Source organism: Parasteatoda tepidariorum, chromosome 1, assembly GCF_982258835.1.
Source record: "Parasteatoda tepidariorum strain Cologne lab strain chromosome 1, Ptep-v5.0, whole genome shotgun sequence".
Classification (NCBI taxonomy): Eukaryota; Metazoa; Arthropoda; class Arachnida; order Araneae; family Theridiidae; genus Parasteatoda; species Parasteatoda tepidariorum.
In genome coordinates, this window is record NC_141755.1 from 10155106 (window position 1) to 10181480 (window position 26375).

The following is a 26375-nucleotide window of genomic DNA, read 5'->3' on the forward strand; positions in this document are numbered from 1 at the left end:
AAACCAGTGGTTTCCAAACCTGATGTTACTACGCCTCCCTTAAAAATATTTAATCATCTGGCACGCCCCCTGAAGATTTCATAAAATAAAAACACAAACATTTTTACTCTTATAAAATTTATTCATATAAACTAATGGAAAACGATATTTTATTATTGTTTTTATTGAGATGGATGTGCTTGTCTATTAGCACAAAGTTGATCAAATCTTGGTGTTTGTGACGATATAGCTACTCGTAGCTCTTTTTCTACAACTAAACGAGCTCGATATTTGGATTTCATTGCAGCCAAGCAGAAAATCCCGCTTCGCATAAATATGATGTTGCAAACGGCAGCAGTACTTTCAAAGCTTTGTTTGACAAAGTGTTTGTATTCTGTATGAAAATTCAACCAGAATTGAACCAGAGATACAGTCTGAAATTTATGTTTTAATGTAGTATCACAAGATAATTCAAAAAAAAGTTTTTTTCAATACTTGTCAATCCAAATTCATCATCTTCTTCGTCGATAAATGGATTCTGCATCCACGGAAACTTTGTAAAATCAAGATCGAAAATTAAAGCAACAAACCATTCAAGTGTTCCACAAAGAGATTTTTGTTTACTTCTATGTTATCTCGGGGGCATAAATTTAAATGTGGAAACTTGTCAACCTTATTGTTTTGCAAATTTGATTTCCATAGCTCCACTTTTTTAATAAATGCTCTCACTTTGTCTTTTTGTATAAGCAAATGCATTTGCGGTCCTTGCATTGATTTATTAAGAACACTCAATTTTTCAAAAATGTCAACCAAATATGTAAGTTTAACGATAAAATTATCAACCCTAAACATATTGCCGTCTTCATTATGCTTTTCCTCGAGAAACATAGCAATTTCTTCTTTGAGTTCAAGTACCCTTTGAATCACTTTTGAACGAGATAGCCAGTGCACTTCACAATAGTACAGAAGTGACGTGTAATTAGCTCGCATATCTTCACACAGTTTTGCGAACAACCTTGCTTTTAATGGACTGTTTTTTATGTAATTTATAACTTTCGTTACTTTTGCAAAAACATTGTTAAGTTCCTCGCTTATAGTTTTTGATACGAGAGCTGCTCTGTGGAGCATGCAGTGCGTCCAGTGAACCTCAGGTGTTTTCATTTTAGCTAGTGTTTGAAGACCAGTTTTGTGTCCCGCCATTGACTGTGCACCGTCAGTACAGAGCCCAATGCAATTATTCCACATCATGTCGTTCTCATTAAAAAATCTGTCTATTATTTTGAAAATTTCATTGGATGTGGCTCTGTCAGGAATTTGTCTGCAAAATAAGATATCTTCAATTACATTAGTATCGTCAACATATCGAACATATGCAATTAAATGTGCGTTTTTAGCTACATCAGTAGCTTCATCTACTTGTATGGCGAATTTTGCAGTACGCATTCGAGAAACTAATTGGTCACAAAGATCTTCAGATATATCATCAATTCTTCTGCTAATTGTATTATCAGCAAGCGGTATTTGTCGCAGCTGATTCGCATAAGATTGGAAAAACATTGTTTTGACCATATCAATAGCTGCTGGCAAAACTAAGGTTTCTGCTATTATGTGGGGTTTTTGACATTGCGCGATTCTGTACGACACTAGGTATGATGCTAGTAATGCGTTTGATGGAATATGAGCAATTTTTTTGAAATTTTGCTTGTTTTTAGATAGCTCATCCAATTTTCATTGAAAAAATTCTTGGGGCTTACCAACGTATTCAGAATGAATAGTTTCAAGGTGCCGTTTCAATTAGCCGGGTCTCATACTATCAGCAGTCAAAACTTTTGAACACAACAAACACATTGGTTTTTCCACATTATCGTTAATAATATTAGTAAATCCGAACGATAAATAGGATTAGTCGTATTTCCTTATCTTGGGAGTTCTTCCTTCCTGTTTCTTGTGGCTTGTATTCCCACTACTTGTGCCAACATCAGAATCTTCATTATTAGTGGATTTTCGCTTATATCCTATCAAAAACTTATCTATTTGTCTGGAAATATTAGGAATAATATTACATTATTCTAAAAAACTATTAAACTATTAACTACTTACTATTATGACCAGAACTATTAAACTACTTACTATTATGATCAGTGGGCAATCACGTCAATAGCAATAGAAACACAACCTAACACTGCTGAACCAATTAAATATTAGATGTGACACGAAACTGGTGATCTAAACGTGCGTCGATCTTTTCTGGATGTGTGGCATCCAGTGGCGTTAGCGCGCGCGCATCTGGCTTTTGTTAAGTTGTGTCGGTCAAGTGCCGCTAGTGTCGTCAAATTAACGACGGCCTTGATTCAAAAAATTTGCCGAGGTCTAGAACGTCTTGGTATATGGATGCTAAGTTACGAAATGTTTAGTTGAACTATACGCAATAAAGCACGATGGTATTTTTTCATTTATTCTCTCATTTTTTACATAGAAAACTTTAGCAATAATTTGGAAAACTGTTCACTGTGACTAATTTTCGCGGCTCCCTTTAGACTAGTCCGCGCCTCCCTAGGGAGGCGCGCCTCCCAGTTTAGAAAACGCTGCTTTAAGCTGTAACTTTAAAACCAATTATTATTTTTTTCTAAAACTTCGTACACAGGTTACGTATACCATTAATGCAATCAATGTTTTGTTAAATTTGAAAATGATCGAATACAAATTGCCCTTTTTTGTTTTGAATGTCCTGTGTTCCCTTAAATCCTTCTTCTGTAATGCATAAAGAACACAAAAGTATAAATAATATTTCATATTTTGCAAGGTATAAACTACATTTCATTTATACTTAGGCTACGAATAAAATTCTAATATATTTTTATCAATTTCCTTTTTGGCAAAGATTATCAACATATATATTAAAAGTGGTGATTACGTAAATCCCAGAAGAGAGCTTAAAATCTGCAACCAGTAAATACATATAACTATAACTCAAATCTTATCGCTTATAATCATTATACCAAATACAATTTGAACTCTTACAACCAAAGTTTTACGTAAAAATAAATATAAAATCTGATTTGTAGTATAACTTTACGTAAATATTAAACTATATTATTAAGAAGTTAGAAGTATTTAAATTATCACTTTAACTGCTAATTTCCATATTTCAGTCCCAGAATTAATGTTTCTGAAGTCTAAAGGAACCTCATATTATCTGAAACATAAATTAGGTTGTTAATTATTGTAGTTGTTCAGTTAGCACTCGAAATAGTGGAGTAACTAATAGGATTAGAGAACATAATAGTTATGATTCGAAAATCAGTTTCATGCGGCTTTAGTTAATAATTTAAGTGTCTGGAAAGCTCGACTACGATTCTTATTTTTACTGTGCAACTAATTTAAAATACAAGGAATCATATTGAAAATTATGCAAAATATAATTAATTTTAACTATATCACTCAATGAATTTTTTTACTACTTAAGAATTAAATATTTATAAGTTTTAAGAAAAATTCCAAGTGCATAATTGCAGTACCACACTTTTTGTAGACGTTACGAAATTCTATCAAAACTGAAGTGACTAATGACAATATTAATGAAAACAAAATAATATTTCATTAAGAGCCATGGGAGTTCAGGAGATTGAGCGTTCGCCTTATAATGAGGTGAACCGGGTTCAAATCCCAGCGATGGCTGGTCGATATGAATCCGCATCCGGTTTTCACCGACCACAGTGGTGACGTGAAATATCCTCAGTGGTAGAATTATCTTGGGTTAGAGTCCCTTTGCCGTCAGGCTAACAGTGGGAGATTCTCGTGGTCTTCCTCTCCCTGTAACGCAAATGCTAGTTAGTTTAATCAAAAAATCCTCCATTAAGGCAACATTTCTCCCGATACTTGATCCTGGAGCTCCCTTGTCATCCGGAATGGGTTCAAAATAACAAGGCTATGGTGTTGAACATTGGAAGTGAACCCAAAATTGGTTTGGCTGTACAGCGACGTTACGAATTAAAAAATGAAAATTGATCAAAATTACTGAGCTTTTTGCTTACCCACAGAGCCAGAAACGCGATAAATTTTACCACATACTATAATACATAAATTTTACCATATTTGTGGTACTTTAGATGGTACTTTTTTACTCAGTGTGAATCAGCCCTTCTCTCTTAGTATACAAAAAGACTGTGTGTAATAGGTTCAAAAAAACTTTATCCAAATCTAACGAATTATTATCGAGCATAACGAAAAAGACGGCATTAAAATCAATAATACCATAAATATTTTTTTTATTAATTTAAAGCTAGTGAGTAAAATGTAATATTATTTTAATAAGCTCAAAATTCACTATCTCTTATTACCTTCAAATTTAGCATTGAATACTTTCGGCAAGAAAACTACCAAGTCGAAACGTCGTATGCTGCTCATTCATATTTTAATTTTTCTTAATATACACACACTTAGGAAAAATAAATTTTTTTATAAATACACAGTTTAATGTTTTATATATTTTTTCAACGGCATGTTTACGCACAAACACATCTGTAAGAGGAAAAAAAAGGAAATACTGCTTATCGGTATAAATATTAGTACACCGTAAGTTGAAATGAAGCAAGTTGAAATGAAGCATAAGAAAAACTCTATCTAAATCTGACAAAATAATTTCGAAGGGTAAAGAGAAGACGGGTTTAAAGAAAGTTTAATTTCGAAAGTTAGTGAATTTAAATTTTTTAAAGCTTATTATTTTTCTTAATAAATATAATCATTTAATAAATAAAAAAACGAATTAAACTCTAGGTACCAAGAGGTTTTACTATACAGTTCCTTCTTGTATTTTATTTTATTATCTGGCGTATGCATGATAAAATGTTTCGTGAGAAAAAAATGTCAATTGCTTCTTGTTCGCATAAATATTAGTATTCTGGAAATAATATCCTAGATGCATTACTTCTCATTTAGTGTCAGTAGAGTTTATAGCCCAAATACAGGAAGTTATGGATCAAAAATTCAATGAAGATCTGGTGAATCATTATTGAGGTCAACGTAGTAGGCTGAATAAAAATCATTGAAAGCAGAACCGGTTTCAAAGTTAGTGTAATGGAATCTATTCATATTAATTACTTCTTAGTATTAGTAAAATATGTTGAAGAAAAGGAGCAAAGCTTAAAAAAGATTTCGCAAAAAACTAGCGAATTTCTAATGAGGTCAAAACATTACTGAATTAAAGTCATCATAAACAGTCTAAATTTCAAATTAATTTGAAAGTTAGTGAATACCTTCCTTTAGTACTACGTTTTAAACTCATCTAAAATTCACACTTTCTCTTTATCGTTAACTTTAGCATTAAATTTTTTTGTTTGCAAAATGGAATGTTTAAAAAAATATTACCCTGCTTGTGTTAAATTACGATTCCACTTAACAAACACAACCATTGAATAAATAAAAACACTTCTTAAGCTATAATACTGCAAAATATTTTAAAATACAATTCAATCTTAAACTTTAATTTTTTTTTTCTCTCTAGTTTTAACGTGTCCAAACACCAGCCAGGAAAGAATATCTAATTCTTATCTGTATAAATATTATTGTACCAAAAATAATCGCCGAGATACATTATACTTAGTATAAGAAAAGTTTAAAGTAATGAATTAAAACTTCAATCAGAATCTGATAAATTTTTGAAATCAACGCAGAAGGCAGAATTAAAATCATTGAAAACAGTTAAATTTAAGGATCATTTTGAAAAGTAGTATACTAGAGTCCATTAATATCAATTACTTCTTCCTTAATATCAGTAAATTCTATTCACAAAAGACAAGAAGCAATGGACAAAAATCTGACGAAACATCATCGAGGTCAACAGAGCAAGCAGAATTACAATCGTTGAAAGCAGTCGAATTTAAAGATCAGTTTAAAAATTAGTGTACCGAAGACCATTACCATTAATATTAATTACTTCTTCCTTACTATCAGTAAACTATGTTGCCCAATGGGTAAAACACTTCATAAAAATCGGACGAATCATTATCAAAGTTAGTGTACTGGAATCTGTTAATATCAATTACCTCTTCCTTAGTATCACTAAATTCGATTCACAAAAGACATGAAGTAATGGACAAAAATCTGACGAAATATTATCGTAGTCAACAAAGCAAACAGAATTACAATCATTGAAAGCAGTAGAATTTAAAGATCAGTTTAAAAATTAATGTACCGAAGACCATTAATGTTAATTACTTCTTCCTTACTATCAGTAAACTATGTTGCCCAATAGGTAAAAAACTTCATAAAAATCAGACGAATCATTATCAAAGTCAACACATCAGGATGAAAAAAAATCATCAGAGAAATTCTAATTTTCAGACCAATTTGAAAGTTAGTGAATTGCTTATATTAGTATCGCTTTTTACTTCATCAAAAGCTCACTATCTCCCGTTATCATTAGCTTTAAAATTGCAGTTTTTTTCCTCTCAAAATAGCATCTAAAAAGAGAAAATGCGACTCGTGTTAATTTATGAATATTCCTATTAAACACAATCATTGAATAAATAAAAACACATTTAAACTATAATGTTAAAAAAAGAATTAAAATGCATTTCAATCTTATAAATTTTAATTTCCTTCACCGGTTTTTGCATATTCAAATATATTCCATCGAAAAAAATGAAATTCTTCTTTATCCATATAAATATAAGTCTACCGGAAGTAATAACCCAGATTCATTACTTTTTATTTAGTGTCAGTAAAGTGTATAGCCTCAAGACAGGAAGTAATGGATAAGAAAATAACAAACTTAATAAAATATAGAAATCTAGAGGAATGTATCTTTGATAACAAATATGTGATCGTTTAGTTTCAGAAGGGTATTACTTTCTCTTATTTATGTACCAATTAGTGTTTGCTGAGTGCTGCTAGATGGAAAAATCAAAACTACAAATTGCGTGAGTTAATTAAGTTTACATTGTTAAAAATATCTTTACTGGATATTTGAAAGTAGTTTTAGGCGTAATTGATGTTTTATTAACTTTTAATTTCCGAAAACGAGAGTTTACTGAAATTTAAACTGAAAACTCTTTTTAAACATAAGAGGAGGTAACTTACAGCATCTACGATTGCAATATATCTACTAAAGTGAAAGTAATTAGTTTTGGATACATAAACGGTTTGAAGTGGATACCAAATATTAATTTGAAATCTCAGATTAAGTAAAATTTTAATATTTGTTACTCATCATGTAACATGTTTGTATAAAATGTATGTTAATTTCATTAATTTTGTGGATAAAATTGAGTTAAAGATAATATTTTATTAAAAAGGTGGCTAACATATAAAATTTATAATTTTTTTGCAAGAACTTTGCAATAATTCGTAATCTTTGTAGATATTTTTTCTGTGTTTTTAAAAGTGAAAGTATTTTTTGGGGGGAGAGAGAATTTTAAAATGACCCTCAAATAATAGCTATAGAAATGTAGGATAGTGTAAGAATGTAATACATTTTAATTTCCATGCAGTAAACTTGAATATAAAAGTAAATTAACATTAATTTTTTCTATGATATAATACATCAAACTGAGATTTCATTAAAAAAATTGACAATATTTAGAGCTACTAAAAATTATTTGACTATTATTTTGCAACAGTTTGAAAATTTTGCGGTGTTTACTAAAGTAAAAGTGGTATTAGTTGTAAAAATTTCGTATTTTCTCCAAAAAAAATATTTAGTTTCGGATGTTTTATAACCATAAATTTTATATTACGATTTCTTTATTTTAATTTTGTTTTTATTAATTTATCATACAAATACATATAATAAGTTTTAAGTAAGACTTGACTACATAATTTACGTACCATTAAAAATATTTGTAGACACTTTGTAATGTATGCAAAAATGAAAGTGAAAATAATTGGCATTGGACATGTAAATGGGCAATATATTATTTTCTTTCTTTATTTGGATATATATAGGATTAGTCAGAATGAAATATGCATATATGAATAGGCTTCGGGAACTCTAAGGAATTCAGATGGTTCATTTTTAGGTTTTATTGACTTCAAACAGCTCATTCGTAATCATTTTAATTAAAATTTTTCTGCATTTCATTGTGTATGAGGCTTCAATGTAGTATCTGAATTTTGTTTGATATTTTAATTATTCTAATATATTATTTGTGAATTTTAACATTGAATTTTATATTTTATTATCCTCATCACAATTTTTGTCATTCTTCTGTGTTCCCTCTGACTAAATAAAAATTTTCAAGCTTGTTCCATACTTGATTCAGTTATTTTGTTTTACATAGTGTTTAAACAAAGTTTTGCATTGTTTAGAAAATATATGTATTTTTATGGTTTTGTCAGGAATTTCCCCCTTAACACACTTATTATATGTATGGGGTGCAAAACATTTTAATTTTATTTATGTTAAAATATTTATCGCAAGGATTTTATGTTGCTATATGGAGAAAATATTGATTTATCACAATTACAGCCCACTCTCAGAAATATTTTTTTTAACAGCAGGCACTGAACTTATCATTCCTAGCCTAAAAAGAGGCCGGAGGTTTTGTTGCTCGTTTGCCGTTACCTGATGGACACCTGTGAACAAAGTCATCAAGGCGAGCATTATTACTCACGCAACACTGCCAAAGATGTGCTATTTCGTCAGTTGGATCATGTTTGAGATGTACGTAGAGTAGCTTTAAAAATAAAAAACCTATATATTTCAGACCTACCATGATTTCTCTTTTAATAATAAAATACTTTCCTTCCAAAACAGTATTTTATGTAAATAAAATTAAAGTATTTTGCAACTCTTTTTAGGGAAGGTCGTAAAAGGTAATTCCTGATCAAAAAACATCAAAAGGTGAATAATTCCTAAAGCATAAAAGATAATATTATTATCTTACACTTGAAATGAAATTCCTATATTTTTCTCAGACGCTTTGCAATTTGGACCCTTAGAAAGTGCTATCTCTAACTAAGCTGCGCCTAGTAATATGCATTTAATAATACGCAGTGAGTCGTGGGGACTTTTTGAGGAAACAAACCCGCATTTGCTTTGCACAGAGAGGAAAACTATGGATAACCTGATGACAAAGGGACTCTAATCTATGATATGTTTACCACTGAGAATATTTTACGTTTTCAATGTGGTTGGTGCGAGTCGGCAGTGGAATTCGTATCTACCAGCCATCGCTGGATTCAAACCCGGTTCAACTCATTAGGAGGCTAGCGTTCTGTCCCCTAAGACAATAAAAAGCATTGTCATACAAGCTGTGACCCTAATTTGAGAGAAAAAACCTTTCATATAGATTTTTTTTAACATCTTGCTTTCTATGATAATATAAACTGCTCAATGACTGGATAAAAACAGATTTCATTTAAGCCTACCCTGGTTTACTTCTCTATGATTACAAAACCCTAGGAACATAACTTTTATCTTGATGTAAAAAAAAAGGGAACAAATGTTGGAATATATATAATACCCTTTAAATTCCCCTCTTTTAAATGTATAGTCTCTTCTTTAATAATATGAAACAAATTCTATTTCCAAGAAATGTTTTAAACGTAATAAGCTTTCAACGTTATTTTTCGTTTTCAAACTCTTCCTCTCATAACTCAAAACTTAAAAAAAAATTAAAATAAATGAACAGGAACTGCTCAAACTTGTTTTTATGTTAAAACTTAATATCTCTCTCGACTTTCAAAAAACAACTACGTTCGCGACGTGTTTTCTTAAACTTTTCTACATTTTCTTTCCTACTCCATTATTTTTGGAATTTCTGGAGTTTCTATGATTTTTGGTAATAGCCTAAACTAGAAATTTTCTTCCTAGATTTCTTTCTCGTTTTTTTCCTTCTTTTTCATAAAAATAGTTCTCCCAGAATTTCATATTTTCATACGACTACTTCTTCCTTGCGCTGTTTTTTGTTTACTGTAACTGCTTTTCAAGTACATCATTTTTCACATAGAAATCGTTAAAAGGAAGAAAGAAACAGAGCATTATAGCAGTTAATATAACCGTGAGTTTTATGAGGGAAACTTTGTGAAATCACATCGTTAGGAGCGAGTTCTTGCTTTCGCTTCTTACAAGATAACCATACAGTAACTTTATTTCAACTTTTAAAATAGTTTAAAAACCATTTTTACGTTGTAATAAATACAAGAATCTATTGGCTTTAAAAGTTTATAAAATGTGTTATACATTATATGTTTGAGACTGCGTTTATTACGTTTTCAACATAAGAGGTAAATATGAATCTTTACTACATATTGATATCATTATCAATTTTTAATTATTAATATGAAATTATTAATATTAAATGAATATCATACTAATTTACTGCTCCATTCATGAAAACTGATTTACTCATTTCCAATGTGTTGAAATTAATATTTTTTAATCACTTTTCTAATGCTAAACTTGTAATCTTTCTGCAAAGCATATTTATCGATTACTGCTACCACAATTTTTTATTAATTTACTGTTACTTAAATTTAAATAAATTTTCAGTTGGTTGCAGAACTCATAAAGCATTCTATATATTTCTATTTTTTTCATACTTTTAAATTTTTTTTTGTATCATTGCCCATTTTTGGGGACACCAGATTTTATAACTATCTTAAATTTTGCATCATGTACAACTTCTGCTGTTGAAGCATTCAACGCGATCGTAAGCTACGTCTCGCTGTTTTTAATAATGTTTTGACAAATCTCGTTATTTTTAATAATGTTTCAAATGATCTCGATGTTTTAAATAATTTTAACTTTTACTTGAAATGGAAAACTATTAATGGTACATGAAAATATTGAATACGTATACATTTAAAGTTTATAACTATCAAGATGTTTATGGTTGATATATTGCTTGGTATAACAAATCAAATAAATAAGATATGACGAGATTCAAAGGCATTTCATTGCTTTTTTAATTTATTTTCTTAAAATAAATTACACAGGCTAAACATAAATGACTGGGAAGTGGTGATTAAATGATTCTCAAACATATAGAATCCAGATAATTAATATTACCTCATAGCAATATAATTTAATGTTCGCTTGACCTGCTATTTCATCAAAAAAATCTGCATTTTTATTTCCCTATCTAGGCTTACATCTCTCCAAATTTCAATACAACCCACGTTTATTTACAGAAAAATACATATTTAAGCATTAAACATTTATTGACACACATACAGCTTTGTATACAACTGGAAAGTTCTAAGAGAACTTATATTTTACGATTAGAAGAAATCAGACAATATAGCTTGCATAGAGGAACAGAAAAAATAATATTTATCTTTCTAAATCGAAGCTAAAATAACAATGATAGTAAAAGTGACTAATCTATAAAAGTAAAACTAAGAGTTTGTGCGTCTCTCTCTTATAAAAGCATTACAGATTAAGTTAGCATTCCAGAATTTTATCTGTGTGAGCAAATCAACTGTTTAATGTGGACCATCCATTGATGTTAGCTAGTTCATATCAGGTCCGGAGGTCACCAGTGTGGGGATATAGGCTATGTCAACCTTCTTCTATTAAAAAAGTTCCTCCGGTAGTAAGTTAACATGTCTTATATACTAGTGAATTGGTATTTAATATTTATAGGGGTAGCTACGCCACATATCCAGGAATCTGGACAGTGGCTGAATGAGGCACTTTTAGCATCTGATGTAGAAAATCATTCAAAAATTTCAATTGTAATGATTAGAAGAGACTTTTAAAAAAAGAAAGAAAAGAAATTTTCTCATTGGTTCAGAACTTGCTATCGATAAAAATGGAAATGCAGACGATATTGTTTTTTCAAATGATTGCATCGGTGATATTTGTTAGCTTATAGTTTTAATTAAAAAAAAGGTGATTATTCATTGTGTCAGGTAAACCTGTTAACGTGGTAGATAGGCAGGTTACGTCAGATAATTAAAAAAGATCTCAATTAATTTTGCATTAAAATATGCTATGGTATGATTGTTCGTGTTTTTATATGTATGCTTTGAAAAGTTGTTTCTATAAAACGAAATAATCTAAAGTCGATGATGTTTGAAAAAAAATATGAACTGAAAAACAAAACTAATTAAGAACTAGTGCCACGAAAAACGTTAAATGTTGTCATGCTATTATTGAAGAAATAAGACGGTAAGAGGTGCTTATTGAAAGGAAAAATAAGCTATGTACAAAAAAACAAAATTAGTAAAGAAATGGATAAAAATATATAACAGGGTGCATTTTTTGGCGTTTTTCGGAATGATACCTAAAAGTAATAGATTTTTGTGAAGTGTTTTTTTTCTTCATTTTTTTAAATTCCATATTATATTAAAACATTTTACATTGATGATTTGATATTAATTTATCCTCAGACATACAAAAATATCTTTACAAAATAATCAAAAACACTATAATTTTGTTTTCAGGTATTATAACTTTACCACTACGCTCCAATTAAAAACAAATGTAAATTTATTTTTGTAAACATTCTTCTTAGCAGATATGAAAGATAATAATAGCATTTTACAGCAAGTATGCAAGTAATGGTAAAATATTAACGGAAGTTAAAATTTAAAAATAAACTAATGTGTATAAAAATAAAATAATAATTAATCACATAATGATAAACAACAGTTGTGGTAACCGGAAAATGACGTCAAATAATATCATGGTAACCAGAAACAAGAATCAGCAAAATCGTACATTTGCCGCCGAACCAAGAGGCCGACGAGAAATCTTTAACAGAGAAATGGCTCAAAATTATTTAAGCGAAGAGTAAGAAATTGCCACTTATAGACGCAAATGCTGCGTAATGGACTTTGATGATAGTTACTAATTGTTGTGAAAAATAAGCTAAATACTAAAAAGCGAAAATAATAGTGAAAAGGTAACAATTTATTCAAGAAAAAAGTAAAAAATCATTAAATTAATATCGATGCCAATAATGCTTCATAAATTTCGATAATAGATACTTGATACAAAAAATAAGCTACGTACTGAAAAAAAATCATGAAGAAATAGTCTAATTAGTTTAGGAGAAGGAAAAAATAATCGCCATACCAGTTTTGGAGAGCTGAATAAATATTGTGTTAGAAAGCAAAATTAATGGAGAATAGTTCACCTCTGTCCAACTGAATTTTGACGAACTGAATAAACGGTGTAACATAAAGCAAAATTAATGGAGAAACGTTAAAAATCACCATGCTAAGAAAGCCAATATTGCTTAATTAATTTTGGTAATAGGCAACAATGGTGCTATTGTAATTGATGCAGATTTAATTGGTACGAGTTGTACTAATATAAGTACAATGTATTATATTAGTAATATTGGTACATATTAAAAATTCATCAATGCTGAGGAGTTTTAGTAGAGGTACCATAAAAAAAGTTTTTTTTATTGCCTCTTCTAAATGAATAAGCAGCAGAGGAAATTGCTCGATTGTGGTAAATTTTGACTGGCATAAGTTGGCCTCAAGCAACAGCATTATGTTATATATCACATTAAATAGAGTTAATCTTTAATTTGATGAGATGAACAGCAAAAAAACCTGTTTTGCTCAATTAAATAACATAAAGCCACTGGGAAGGACAAAATATTATTGAGAACAAAAACATATTGAAATTATTTTAGCTTTCTTAATTGTGTTGGTAAATGCCTTTCAAATTTGGGTAAATGAATTTGTAATATTGTTCTGTACTGATTTATAGATTATTTTCTTACGCCCCATACAAAAACGAGTATTCAGCTAAATGATAATAAATATAAAAGGAACAAAGAGAAAAAATGTGTGACAACACCAGGATTAAACCGGATATTTTTTTCACTGTGCTGTGAATACGATTGCTGTTGTATTTTAATGTGGTAGGAAGGTTAATTTGCCTACTTAAATATTTGGTTCATAAAATATTTTGTCATTTGAATTTTCTTTAAAATACGTATGTTTTCTTCTTTGGAAATAAAAAAAAATATGTTTATTCTAAGCTATTTCATATTGTCCTAAAATAGACGTAAGTTATGTATTAATCAATTAAACTGTAATGCAAATTAAGATTATTTATTTACGAAAGAATTAAATAAGAAATATTTATCTAAAAAAGATTATTTATTTTAATAAAAAATTCGAGATTTCATGCTTTGTTGCTTTTACTTTAGATGAATACTAGGGGGCTCCGCCCCCTGCTCGCTACGCTCGCCAACCCCCAGAACTGCTTCGCAGTTCCATTGCATATTGCTTCCCAATCTTATAAAAACATTTTAACAAATTTAAATTTTAAAATAAAAATGCCAGATATTGAAATCAATTACTTAATGAAATTTATACACTTCTCTGCCCCCTTCACAATTTGACTATCTTTTCTTCATGTAGCTGAGAAATTTGGAGTTGTAGCAGAGAATATATCTCAATAAGATCACCAAATGTACCATTGCCAATTTTATTTAGAAATTTAATACAATCCCATTAACTTTGCAAGGTTCGCATGTTTTGGGTAAGCGTCATTTTTATGAGGATTTGTTTATTGTCATTGCGAAAAATAGAATCACCCGAAATTGAATTATGTCAAAAATAAATGGCAGTAGTGTCCCTGAACTTTTGAAATGTATTCTTTGTATCAAAATTTGTTGTCCGCACGTAACACCAGTTAAAACTACGCAAACTAAACTGCTCCGATGAAAATTTTCGACACAATGGCGTTTTCTTTCAATATGAGTTTGTGAGGAGGTAAGTCACTCACAGAAAGACTATTTAAAAATTCAGAGGGATAAAGCGTTTACTCGTGATCATTGTCCGTAACCACCAAATCATAACTGATGTATAGTCTCTCTTCATCGGGCATCAATCTTTTAAAAGTTTGGATTTGATTTCTTCGCAATCTTCATTCATCGGAGGCAATATTGCTCGATTTGTTATCAGAAGTTTGAACAATTTCTGGAATATAACGGTAAATTTCATCAATGATGGCTTTAAGATCACCAGAGGTATCATTGTCAATTTTGTGAAGAAATTCAGTAAATTTATGTTCACTTGGCAAGGCTCAAGTGTTTTGGGTGAGTATCATTTTAATGATTTGAGTCCATTTTGAATAAAATGTGTTATACCTAATTGTTAAATTTAAATGTATGGCTGTTAGCATTACCCGAGAAATACCGCGAGGAGCTCACCATATATCATTTCTCATGGGGAGTTTTGATTCTGGAAGGTCCCCTTGCCTACTTCCGATGGGTATTAATCATAAAACAAAATAGTTTTGTTCACAAAAGTTCTTTATAAACTAAATTTTTTGTAAAGACTCTCTGATCATTTTTTAAATGTTCTTGCTCATCTGTATCAGCAATTAAAAACTTTAAGCCATCAAATGATCGGGCTCGACTGGCAGCCACATACAACTGTCCATGTGCAAAAACTGGTTTGCGGTAAGTAAATACCAACCTTATTAATTGATTGTCCTTGTGATTTGTTTATTGTCATAGCAAAAGCAAGAATCACCGAAATTGAATTCTGTTTAAAATAAATGGTAGTAGTGTTCCAGAGCTTCTCAAATTTATTCTTGGAATCAAAATTCGCTGTCCAGATGAAGCACCTGTTAAAACTTCGCAATCTAAACAGTTCCGGTGCAACCTTTTGACGCGTATTCTCGTACCATTAATAAGTGCCTTTGAAGTGTTATAGTTACGTATCAGTAAAACAATGGCATTTTCTTTCAATGTGAGTTTGTGCGGAAGTAAGCCACTCACTGAAAGGTTATTTAAAAATTCAGAGGGATAGAGAGTCTGTTCATGTTCGTTGTCAGTAACCACTGAGTCACAACTGATGTAAGTTCTTTCTTCACCTGGCATCATTCTTAAAACTTGGTGATTAATCTCCTCGCAATCTTCATTCTTCGGAGCCAATATTGCTCGATTTGTTATCTCAGGAGTTTGAACAATTTCCGGAATATTACAGTAAATTTCATCAATGATAGAAGCAGAGCTGATCAGAAAGTTTGGTATCTCAATAAGATCATCAGGGGTACCATTGCCAATTTCCTTAAGAAATTTAATAAATTCACGTTCACTTGGCAAGGCTCGCATGTTTTGATTTAGCATCATTTTTCTGATTTGAGACCAAAATGGCCAGGATTTCACACAGCTCTCAACTATTCCTGCGCGACCAGAGTGGGGTACAACTGGCAAAGTTTGCTGAAAATCTCCACAAAGCAAGACAGTTTTTTCACCAAATAACTTTTCTTTGTCACCATTGGAGGCGATGTCTCGAAGTAATCTGTCAATTACTTGTATGGCATAGACCGGACACATGGAAACTTCATCAATAATTATTAAAGATGATTGGAGGAGCCTTATAGCATGTCTGCTGTTCGCTGGGATGCCAGATACATAATTTTCTAAAAGTGGGATGGGCAATTTAAAAAGATTATGGAGAGTTCTTCCTCCTTCAAGCAAACTGGCAGCTATACCACTAAAGGCACATGAAATGCAATCATGCTGCATTGATCGCAATTTACTTAAAATGGCTTTTTGAACAAATGTTTTCTCACATCCAGCGTGTGCAGTTAAGCAAAACACTTTCTCATTTGATTCTTTATCTTCATCACATAGCACAGTTTTTAATACTGTATCAATGACGAAACGTTGCTCTTCATTTGCTGCTTTGTACATTTCTTCAAATAAACTATCTTGTTTAAGTAGATAAAATAGATTATCATCATTGTCGTATTGTAAATTGAGTAGAATGGGCAATCCAAGTGACTCACATGATGTATTGTGAGTAATTAGAATTTCTTCTATTTCTAACAGACACATGTTGAATGAATTCACCTCATTATTAGATTTAAGGAAATCTTCACACAGAAAAGTTTTAAAGTCATTCCAAAGTGCAAGAGCATTAGGTGGAACATTGATGCCACAAATAAAGCCAAACAGTTGCCTCAATTGTTTTGGATGTTGAAAATCCTTAGCCTCGGTTAAGCATTCACGCCATTCCTCGTCATTTGATGCAATTCCACGGGAATAAGCTGCTTCAAAAGAGTTGGAAAAACAACTCCATCATGCAGCCTTAAATCTTCAAAGGATTTAGGTCCTCGTACATGCAGTAAAAGGAGACGCAAATGAAATAGCTCAACATTCTTTGGGTTAACTGTGTATAAACGTGTGATGGTTTTATCAGCTCCACGCAGTCTTGTTTTCCACTTTTTTTGTTGATCTTGCCAGGTATAATGTTGTGGAATCTCAACATACAACAAATTATTAGCAGCAGGATCTTGTTGGTTCAGAGTAAAGAATGCCTCTAGCTTTGTAACTTTTGGTGATGAAGCTACATGTTCTTCATTGCCTTCTCGAAAGTACACTGTCTGCTGGAAAGGTAAATGGCATTCAAGTCGCATAATACTATGTGATTAATAATGCATTTCATATTCAAAAATACGCCATGCAGTTTCAGTTGATCCCACATACCTTCCATTGAGAAAGGAGTCAATTTCATCATAGACTGCCACTCCTTCACTTTTCTTGGAAAATTGCAATGAGGCACAATCATAACCTTTATAAACATATTTATAAATATACTTTATACTTTGAACAGTTGAACAAACTTCGAGATTAATGTGGCAGTCAAATTTGGCCAATAAGTATGGATTGTAATTAACAATAAATCTGTTGTCTACAGTGTGGCCTCGTACCTCAACAGTTCGACTATCATCTCGCCGCTTGTAAAGTGCATACCCATTGACATTATCATTTGTTGCTTCATTAAAGTCTTTTGGAAAGTTTTTTTTTTGCACTTTCCCTTCTCCATGCATACAGAATGAGGATTAAGTACACCACATGGACCATGAGTCATGTAATTCCCAACTTTTTCATAAAGTTTATGATGAGTATTTTTGCCTGGAATTTCAGCAGAAACAAATTTGTCAATATCAGCCACACTTCTGATTTTATCATGGTCATCAAGAGTTAATAACATGTGGGCATGTGGCAGACCACGTTTTCGAAATTCGATTGTGTATATCAAAGCAGCAATTTTACCAAACACTTGTTTTTTTACTATGCAGGCCAGAAGTTCTTTCAACTTACAATGAAATACACGCACAACAATATCTGGTCGATAATGAGAGGATTCCCGTGGCGCTAAGTTTTCACTGATCTCTGGCCAACGTGGATTGCATGTCATTGTTAAGAATAGGGAAGGTTTGCCAAACCTTTGAACAATGGACATTGCATCTAAATAGTTTTGATGCATATAAAGGGGAGAACCGATGAAAGAAGAGGGAAGAATGACTTGACGCCCAACTCTCAAATTGTTTTCAGCTGCACGCTGGTGTATGTAATCAGCTACATTTAAATACATATCTGCACGCAAATTACTTTGATTGTGCCTGATAAAATTTAAGCGTGTGCCTTCAATTCGAACATACATATCCACAACCCACTGAAGATACAGTTTTTGTGAACGATGCAATAAACTGAAAGTTTCTCTGATGGAAAGACGATAGGCAGCATACTGTCTCATTGTTGTTTTGTTTCGTTGATTATTTGTAACAGTGTGCGAAATATTAATATGCCATCCAGGATCACCATGGGGAAACAGTAGCGTATAAGCCAATGGGTCTAACGATGAGTCTAAAGCAGAAACTGTGCGAATGCCACCTGACTTTGACATCACCACCAGGTTTCGTTCCCCAGGAGGTACTCCATCTACGCATCTAAAGATTGCTGCAACATCTGTACTTGTGGCATCATTGTACCGTCGTTGATTAGACGACGCGTTGACAGTGATGTGCATGCATATTTTCTTTTCATTTCCATCACTGGAATTCCTACAGAGATCACCCATTGTTTGAAAAGATTGGACATATGAATTCACTCTGTTCAGATATACAGCTATTTCTTGCTTAATGTTCGCATCACATTTGACATTAGCTTGTTCACGCATTCTGTGTTCAACTGCTGTATCTACATCATAAAAGTAATTCTGAGCGTACTTTGGCTGACAACCTTCACTTGGTATAAGTGAACCAACACGATGGTAAAATGTGTTATGGATTTTAAAATGATATATTCCACCGGTTACACTTTCATCTAAGTGTTTCTCAGAACTTATCATGACAAATGCAGAATTATAGGAGCGAATATTGTCCAAATAATTTTGGGATCGTTTCTTTGCAGTATGGTCTAAAGATGTTACACCAGTAATCAAATTCTCAAAATATTGTGAATGCGACAATAAAGGAAGATCAACCTTGCCTTTCTGACAGCAAATACCATATTCATTGCTACTTCCTGTCTTCTCTAACATAAAATGCTTAGCATGACAAAAGTTACAAATAAAAGTCATAGATCCAATAGTAAAGGGGTCACAATCGTCATGAACAGTCAATGCAAATTTGTAAAAATCTGGAATTTGTAGAGGTGGCGATTCCCTTCGGCGAGAAATGCTTTCCCGTTTAGAATTCCGCCATTCATTTCTCTGACGTCTGCCAGAGATATTTCGACGCCTGATAGCAGGCATTTTATTTAGGCAGCAGGCACTAAATAAATAAAAATAGAACTAAATAACTAAGATATCGTTTAAATCTCAAATCAAAATAATTGTTTGTAGAGAGTTTGCTTTGGTTTGAATATTCGCACGTTTGTTTTGGTTTGAATATTCGCACGATGCCATTGCCATTCTATTGTAACGAAACAAAAAATTTATCATGTAGCTAAAAATTTATCAAAGGAACTAAAGATATTGAATTCTTTTTTTAAGAAATTCAGTTCCGTTTTTTTATCCACTCTTATTTTTGTTTATCAATCTATTAATTCAGAAATGCTTTAAATCAAACGATGCTTACGGAAACAATGCTTATGCGAACCACCCGAAAAATGATTTGCTGAATTCTCATTGGTTGAAACTAAATTATTAATTTTATTAATTAATTAAAGGAAATTTTCATAATTTAAGACCTTATTGCGCATCTACATTACAATACCTTTAAAACGACACCTTATTTGTTTAATTCTGCTGCGTATTTTGGGAGTTTTTTGCGAGACAAAATATTGCTAGCCTATTAATATATAGATATATTATTAAAAATAACATTTTGTTAAATAAAAAGTCTTTTTTTAAAATGAAAACCTTTTTCTAAATTATTCAGAGGGTCAGAAAGGTTTCATATGAGCACCTATTAATAGAAAATCCAATTTTGAAAGGTATTTCACTGTGGCTATTACATAAAATCTGATTTTTATATAAAAATAATGGCAATCATATTAAAAAATATTTTTCAATCGGAAGAATTTTCTTGTAATTTATCAAATTTATCTTTCAAAAAATATAATATTTTTTCGTCATTGGCTCCTTTTATTTTATATTGCTTATAAGAAGAAAAAAAACTTGTTCCCTTTCTTTTTTTTAAGAAAAAAAAATTTTGTATTCAATATTTGAGACTAAGTCTTTATTGAAAATCAAAAAATCAATTCTTCATCATTCTTTATACGAAAAATGGAACACTTGTTTCTTTTTTCAACTTTAGGCTGTCCAAACAGTAACAGATGTGTTAAATAAATTAGATTCAAAGTTTAATTCTTAGCGCTGGAGATGGCATTACCAAGAATTTGTAACCTTCATTCATACATCTGAAAATTCCTTTCATTATTCTATTCTTATGATAATACAGCGAATCCATCATTTTAATTTTCAAAGTTGGCAACGAGCTGCATATGTGTCGTCAAATGCAAAGTAGTTTCGCTTTTTATCAAATTGATTTACCATCAATCACTTTAATGGAAAAACCACTAGTTTGACTTACAGATACATGACAACAATAAGTGATTTTTCGATTGCATTTCGGAATTACATATTTCATATTTGAGAAAACTGAAATAATTAGGTTAAAAATGATAATACCTATCTTCAAAAATATGCATACAGATGAAAGATGAATGCAATAAATGTAAAATTATTTGCGAAGTAATTGAATTGCAACCAATCATAATATTAATTTTGTTGCATCTGTATTTTATTTGAATAACTGAGTATTGTTTTCTACATTGTTAGATTATAAGTCACTAAAGGAAAAAAGAATAAATATAGGAATAACAAAAATAAAAACACTAATTTGACTTAATTTTGCTTAATAATAATTAGTGATACTTTTTTGTTTCAGGATAACATATTCCATATTCAAGAAAACGGAAAAAATTTGACTAAGAACGATAATACCTGTTTTTTGTTTAAAAAATATGCATTCGGGTAAAAAAATGATTCATTATATTTAAATTGCTTTTTATTAATTAAATGAAATAGAAACATAAATTCATATTTTTTTGTATTTGTATTTAGATAAATAATTTAAAATCATTCTCGCCCATTTGTTAGGTTGTATGTTACTAAAATAAGAGTTAAATTAACTGTAAGATATTTAATTGTAGTAAATTGACTGTAAGATACGTAACAACGAGTGAATTTTTTATTGTATTTCAAAAATGCGTATACCATATTTGAGAAAACTGAACTAATGTGGGTTAGAACGATAGTACATGAATGAAAAAATATGCATGTCGGTTAAGATTTAAATTCACTTAATGCTAAGTTTATTGCTAAGTATTTGTATTTCATCGAAGAAACTCATGATTCTGGTTAATAAAACCAAACTATGGCGCATTTAAACCAGTAATTTGATATTATTTTCTATCGTGGTAACAGTTTATGAGCAATTTTCGTTTCCAATGTTATAGTTCTTATTTAGAAAAAAATACAAAGCTGAAAAGTAAATTTACCAAAAGAAATGGTTGTTTTTATTCCGTGTTCTAAGGTATCAAGAGGAATTTACTAAATTGTACCACATTTACATAATATTATCACATATTATAAAACCATAATTTGTTGCTAATTTTGCCGAAACACTTCTATAGAAATTACCAAGATTTTTTGTCTTTCCATAGAGTCAGAAGCACGGTATATTTTTCCATTTTCAGGTAGTTTTGTCCGCTCTTTTTTCTTTGTGTTTAATGTAACATGAGAAACAGTTTTATTGAAAGTCCAATGATTTATTTCAAACAGTTTTGGACAATTAATATGTTATATTTCATTAATATTTAGATTTCTCTCATTGAGTCCTTTTATTAATAACATTTATAATTGCAATTTAGAATGCTTTTCGAGCAAAATTCTTCGGTATATTACTGACTAGCTGAGTAACGCTTCCTCGTAAGGGGAAAAACAGAAAGTAAATTATCAATGTAACACCCTTCAGCACTATGTAATCTTTGCTCAAAACTGAAAGGTATAGGTCATAAGAGATAAAGAAACTGAAACAAATCCTGTTATTTACTGCATTTTTCTCTTACTTTACGTTATTAGATTACGCATGTAGTTCATGATACAAAAGAAGAAAAAAATTAACGGTAAGCAGTATAATCCGGCTCCAATATAAATGCTATTCATTGCAGCTAACGTGTCATAATTACCTCAATCAACCAGTTTTCTTTAATAATTTTGCACTTTAGTACATAAATATTTTTTTTAATTTCAATTCAATTTTTCAACCATTCCAATTTTTCAACCAGTGATTCGATAATATTTAGATACCTAGAAACATATTTCAGCAGGCGAAAATCAAATAATAGTTCGCATACTTTTAAAATTTTTAATTATACTATCTGGAATTTATCAATGCATATCTAATAATAACTTGTAAAAGAATGAGTGATAAGGAAATAATGAGCAATAAGCTATCAACACATCTTTTGAAATTGAAAAAAAAATACTGAATTGTCTACATATCAAATTACAAAAATGACTCATGTTAGACCTCGATCAGAAATTTTCATGCCTCCAGACTGACTAATTAAAAATTTTTGTAACGATTTCTAAGGTCGGGACTTCTTTTATACCTGCTGTTTGAATTATGAACCCTAACACAAAAGCTTCAGAGCGAAATACTGACATAACGAGAGACACTCACAAATTATTCTTTTTATTATTACATATTGAGTGCATTTTTTAAAGCAATTGAATAGTGGCTAGTCTGTCTTTCAGAAAGGAAGCTTTAGAAATGAGATGAGAATGTGAGGTGCATGTTTTCTTGAATATATATCGAATTTCCAAGAAAGGTACTGAGAATAATTTTTAATATGCAGATTTTCGAAAAATTGGTCATATTGCTAAACTAAACAATTCCTATCAGTTACTATTATGCCATGCATTATGTCAACAATATTATGTCATACATTATGTAATAAGTTTCCATTATTAAATGACTATTTATGTGACTCGTATATGTGATCCGTAATTTTTTTCTTGCAATTTCTGAATTTGAAATCAATCGACGAACAGTGTTAAAATTATTATTAATCTTTTTCTTCAAAAATGCTTTTAAATTTTAGAACTTACTATTTTTAAGGGTTCATTGAATTTTTTCAGCATATTTCTTTATAGTTAATATTTAAAGGATTTCTTATGCGGTGTTATTTGTGTTAGGTTTTGGTGGTTATAATTAGAACTATAATTTCAAAGAAACAGCTGACATCACAAATGCAGTTAATTAAATGGGGAATATTGTTCGATAATAATTAAAAGACTTGAAATAGTTTTTCTAAGCATTAGTATTAAGTAATAAATTTAAAAAAATTATCTGCTGTTGAATTTGATTTTCCATAGTCAATAGTCGTGCTAATTTTATTCTTAGCAAATTCTATTCATTTAGTTAAATTTTTTAACTTTATTAAAAAGTTCTGATTTTTTTTTAAAAAGTGGTGTGAATAGATCTATTATTCTTACCAAGGAATATAATTAGCAAAGAATTCGAAACTAATAAAGATCACCTTTATTCTAGCTTTTACATACTATTTGCAAATTAAACAAGATGCTCTTTGATCTTCTATTTGTTCATTCAATATATTTCTGAAGCACAACTTTTTAAACAAACTCTAAATTTGAAGTCCCAGTTGCTTATTTAGCAGTCTTTATAGGATTTTTAATTGACAGATACGTTTTCCTAATTAAATTAAGGGAGAACGCAGATGAAATAGTACCTCAGGCTACTCAAGAATTTTTGCGCTTTTATTATGAAGTACATGGTTTTCATTTAGAATGTTTATTTTAATCAAAACTTCGAAACTCAAACTAAAACTTTTTGTGTCAGTTGTAAATAATGCATATGCTTAGAAAAATTTCAATTAATGTATCTTCCTGCTTATTTACAATCTAAGAAAGAACCAAATAATGTAAACGTTTATGATTTTTCCAAAATTTCAAACTTCCTAAATATTGTTTTTCCGTAATGCATAATTATAATTTTTTTTGCGAATATGCAGTAAAAAAGTCTATAAAATTTATTTTATTGTGAAGAAATTTAAATTTTTTACATTATATTCTCGTTATTCTGAGTATATGGCCAAACCTTTCATCACAGAATATCGCAAAGAACACGTAAATTTTTAATAGTATGTAAAAAAAATTTAAAACTTATTGACTATTTTTTTTTTGGTAATTTATTGTCGAAATACATATTTTTTCCATAAATTATTTACTGCAATACTTTAGTATCTGAAGCACAAAGGAGTAGACCTAAAAAGTGTTTTATTTTTATACTAGAAAAATAATTTACCTGCCAGCTAGCGTGCCAAATAGTTTCTGTTTCGAATTCAATGAGAAAGTGAAAATTTATGACGCTATGAATTGAAACACTTTTAATTGAATGTTTTTAAATGTGTTCAGTTAAAAGTATACTTTTCGCTAAAATTTTTTTAATAAATAATTTCATTTAAAAAATTTCTCAAATACGATTTAGAAAAGAAATTTCACAAATTCTTACAATACCAAAAGAGTCTTGACAAATAAAATACTATTAGAAATATAATAAATGCTTCTCAAAATCTTATAAACTTTTTTCCGGTGTTACATGTGAGAAACGTTTCTTAAATACAAAACTAAGAACATATGTATACGGTACTTGTCTTTTCACATTGCAATTAAAAGGGCGAAATTCCGTAATTTGCAGAAAATATGGCAACACCTACATGGAGAACAGAATTCTGGTAAATTTACCAAACTATATGGTATTGACATTTTTGTTGAGAGAATACATAATTCTGGTAATAAAAAATTAAATATACGATATTTAAACCATTTTTTTTAGTATTATTTTTCGTTAGCATGGTAAAGGTTTACCAGAAATTCTGGTTTTCAAAATTTTAGTTCTTATTAAAACACATTTAGTTAAAAATACAATACTGAAAAAAAATTTAACAGAGATAATGGTTTTTAGAAATATATTTTGATATAATTATTTTTCTGTATAGTAATAACACTTCTAAAAAAACTTCAATTCTAGATAATTAACCAAAAATATATTGTATTTAAACAATTCATTTGGTAATTGTTTCTTTCATATGGTAATGATTTACCGAAATCGAATTTTCAAATGTGTAGTTCTTATTACCAAACATTTGGTAAAAATGCTCAACTTTATGATAAATTTAATTTAAGTGCTTTTTATGCTATTATATAAGACATGTTTGTTGATAAGAATTACAAATTTTAACACACATTAAGCAAATTCTATCATACATTATAAAATAAAATTTTATTATTAGTTTCGGCAAAATATTACCGAAGTTTACATAGAACCAGAAACATGGTAGATCTTACCATATTCTGTAATTTCGACTATACTTTTGCTCTCGGTGTATAAAAAAAAATGGCTGTACGTTATTAAAATGTATGAAATAACAGTTTGTAATAATAGTAATGCATAATATGACAGTTTTTTAAAGTCACGTCCCCAATCATGCTGTTTTTTTTTCCACAATAATAATACAATCTATGTTTTTCCTTCATTCCGCCCTATTTTCCAGGAATTATATCCCTTCCTCCCAAGTTGATAGTTTTTTGTTAACTTCATGGCCATAAATTTAATTCGGAGTAAGAAAATTGGTTATTTTCATCGTCTAACTTATTATGAAGGAAGCATTCTAAAATCCTATCAATTGTAGCAAAGAAGATAAAAATTCACAAAAATTGGTAACACGGACGTGAAACTGCCCGTGAATAGCTTTGTAACTTAAGGGAGCAAAATAATATTATTGTTATCCCATGAATGATTTGTTTCGTTATATCGTGCTGATAGCTTTCTGTCGTGATCGTGCGAATGATTTCATTGATTTATTTTGGGAAAGTGTTGCTATCGTGTTTACTTTACTCTTCTTTCTGTTGGCTAAAAGAATGGCGAAAAACTAGCAATAACGAAATAATTGCTTTTACATCAAATAATATTTTAGTTACGCTAAAAAGGTTTATTTAAATTCTTATAATAAATTAATATTTAAACATAGAAAATTCAATCCTCGAGATGAAATAAAAATATTTCCCGTTAATCAACCACAATATAAATGAAACTCTCGTTCTAGCGTTAAGTTCTTTTAAAATATCCGTATTTTAAAATACTATGTTAT

The 26375-nt window shown here is 30.1% G+C and overlaps 3 protein-coding genes across 3 annotated transcripts; all 3 read right to left on the reverse strand.

Annotated features, from left to right (window-relative positions):
• Positions 1-555: 555 nt before the first annotated feature.
• Positions 556-1548, reverse strand: LOC147816273 (zinc finger BED domain-containing protein 5-like). Its single transcript, XM_087162581.1, has one exon. It carries the CDS (start codon positions 1546-1548, stop codon positions 556-558), a length of 993 nt encoding a protein of 330 aa, XP_087018707.1.
• A 13877-nt stretch (positions 1549-15425) lies between these two features.
• Positions 15426-16742, reverse strand: LOC107450953 (uncharacterized). The gene has a single exon (XM_016066901.4). The coding sequence runs from the start codon at positions 16740-16742 to the stop codon at positions 15426-15428; it is 1317 nt and encodes a 438-aa protein (XP_015922387.4).
• A 161-nt stretch (positions 16743-16903) lies between these two features.
• On the reverse strand, positions 16904-19446 carry LOC147816274 (uncharacterized). Its single transcript, XM_087163760.1, has 3 exons — positions 17661-19446; positions 17394-17478; positions 16904-17327 (listed from the first exon to the last, which is right to left on the reverse strand). Exons 1-3 carry the CDS (start codon positions 19444-19446, stop codon positions 16904-16906), a joined length of 2295 nt encoding a protein of 764 aa, XP_087019886.1.
• Positions 19447-26375: the final 6929 nt, after the last annotated feature.

Bases quoted from the DNA above. Each gene is read 5' to 3' on its own strand.
- LOC147816273 (XM_087162581.1), bottom strand. From the start codon at position 1,548: ATGGTCAAAACAATGTTTTTCCAATCTTATGCGAATCAGCTGCGACAA.
- LOC107450953 (XM_016066901.4), bottom strand. From the start codon at position 16,742: ATGTGTCTGTTAGAAATAGAAGAAATTCTAATTACTCACAATACATCA.
- LOC147816274 (XM_087163760.1), bottom strand. From the start codon at position 19,446: ATGCCTGCTATCAGGCGTCGAAATATCTCTGGCAGACGTCAGAGAAAT. The intron at 17,479-17,660 runs GTATGCACTTTA...ATGTTTATAAAG, and splicing joins ACAAATGATAATGTCAATGG to GTTATGATTGTGCCTCATTG. The intron at 17,328-17,393 runs GTATGTGGGATC...TTAATCACATAG, and splicing joins GACTCCTTTCTCAATGGAAG to TATTATGCGACTTGAATGCC.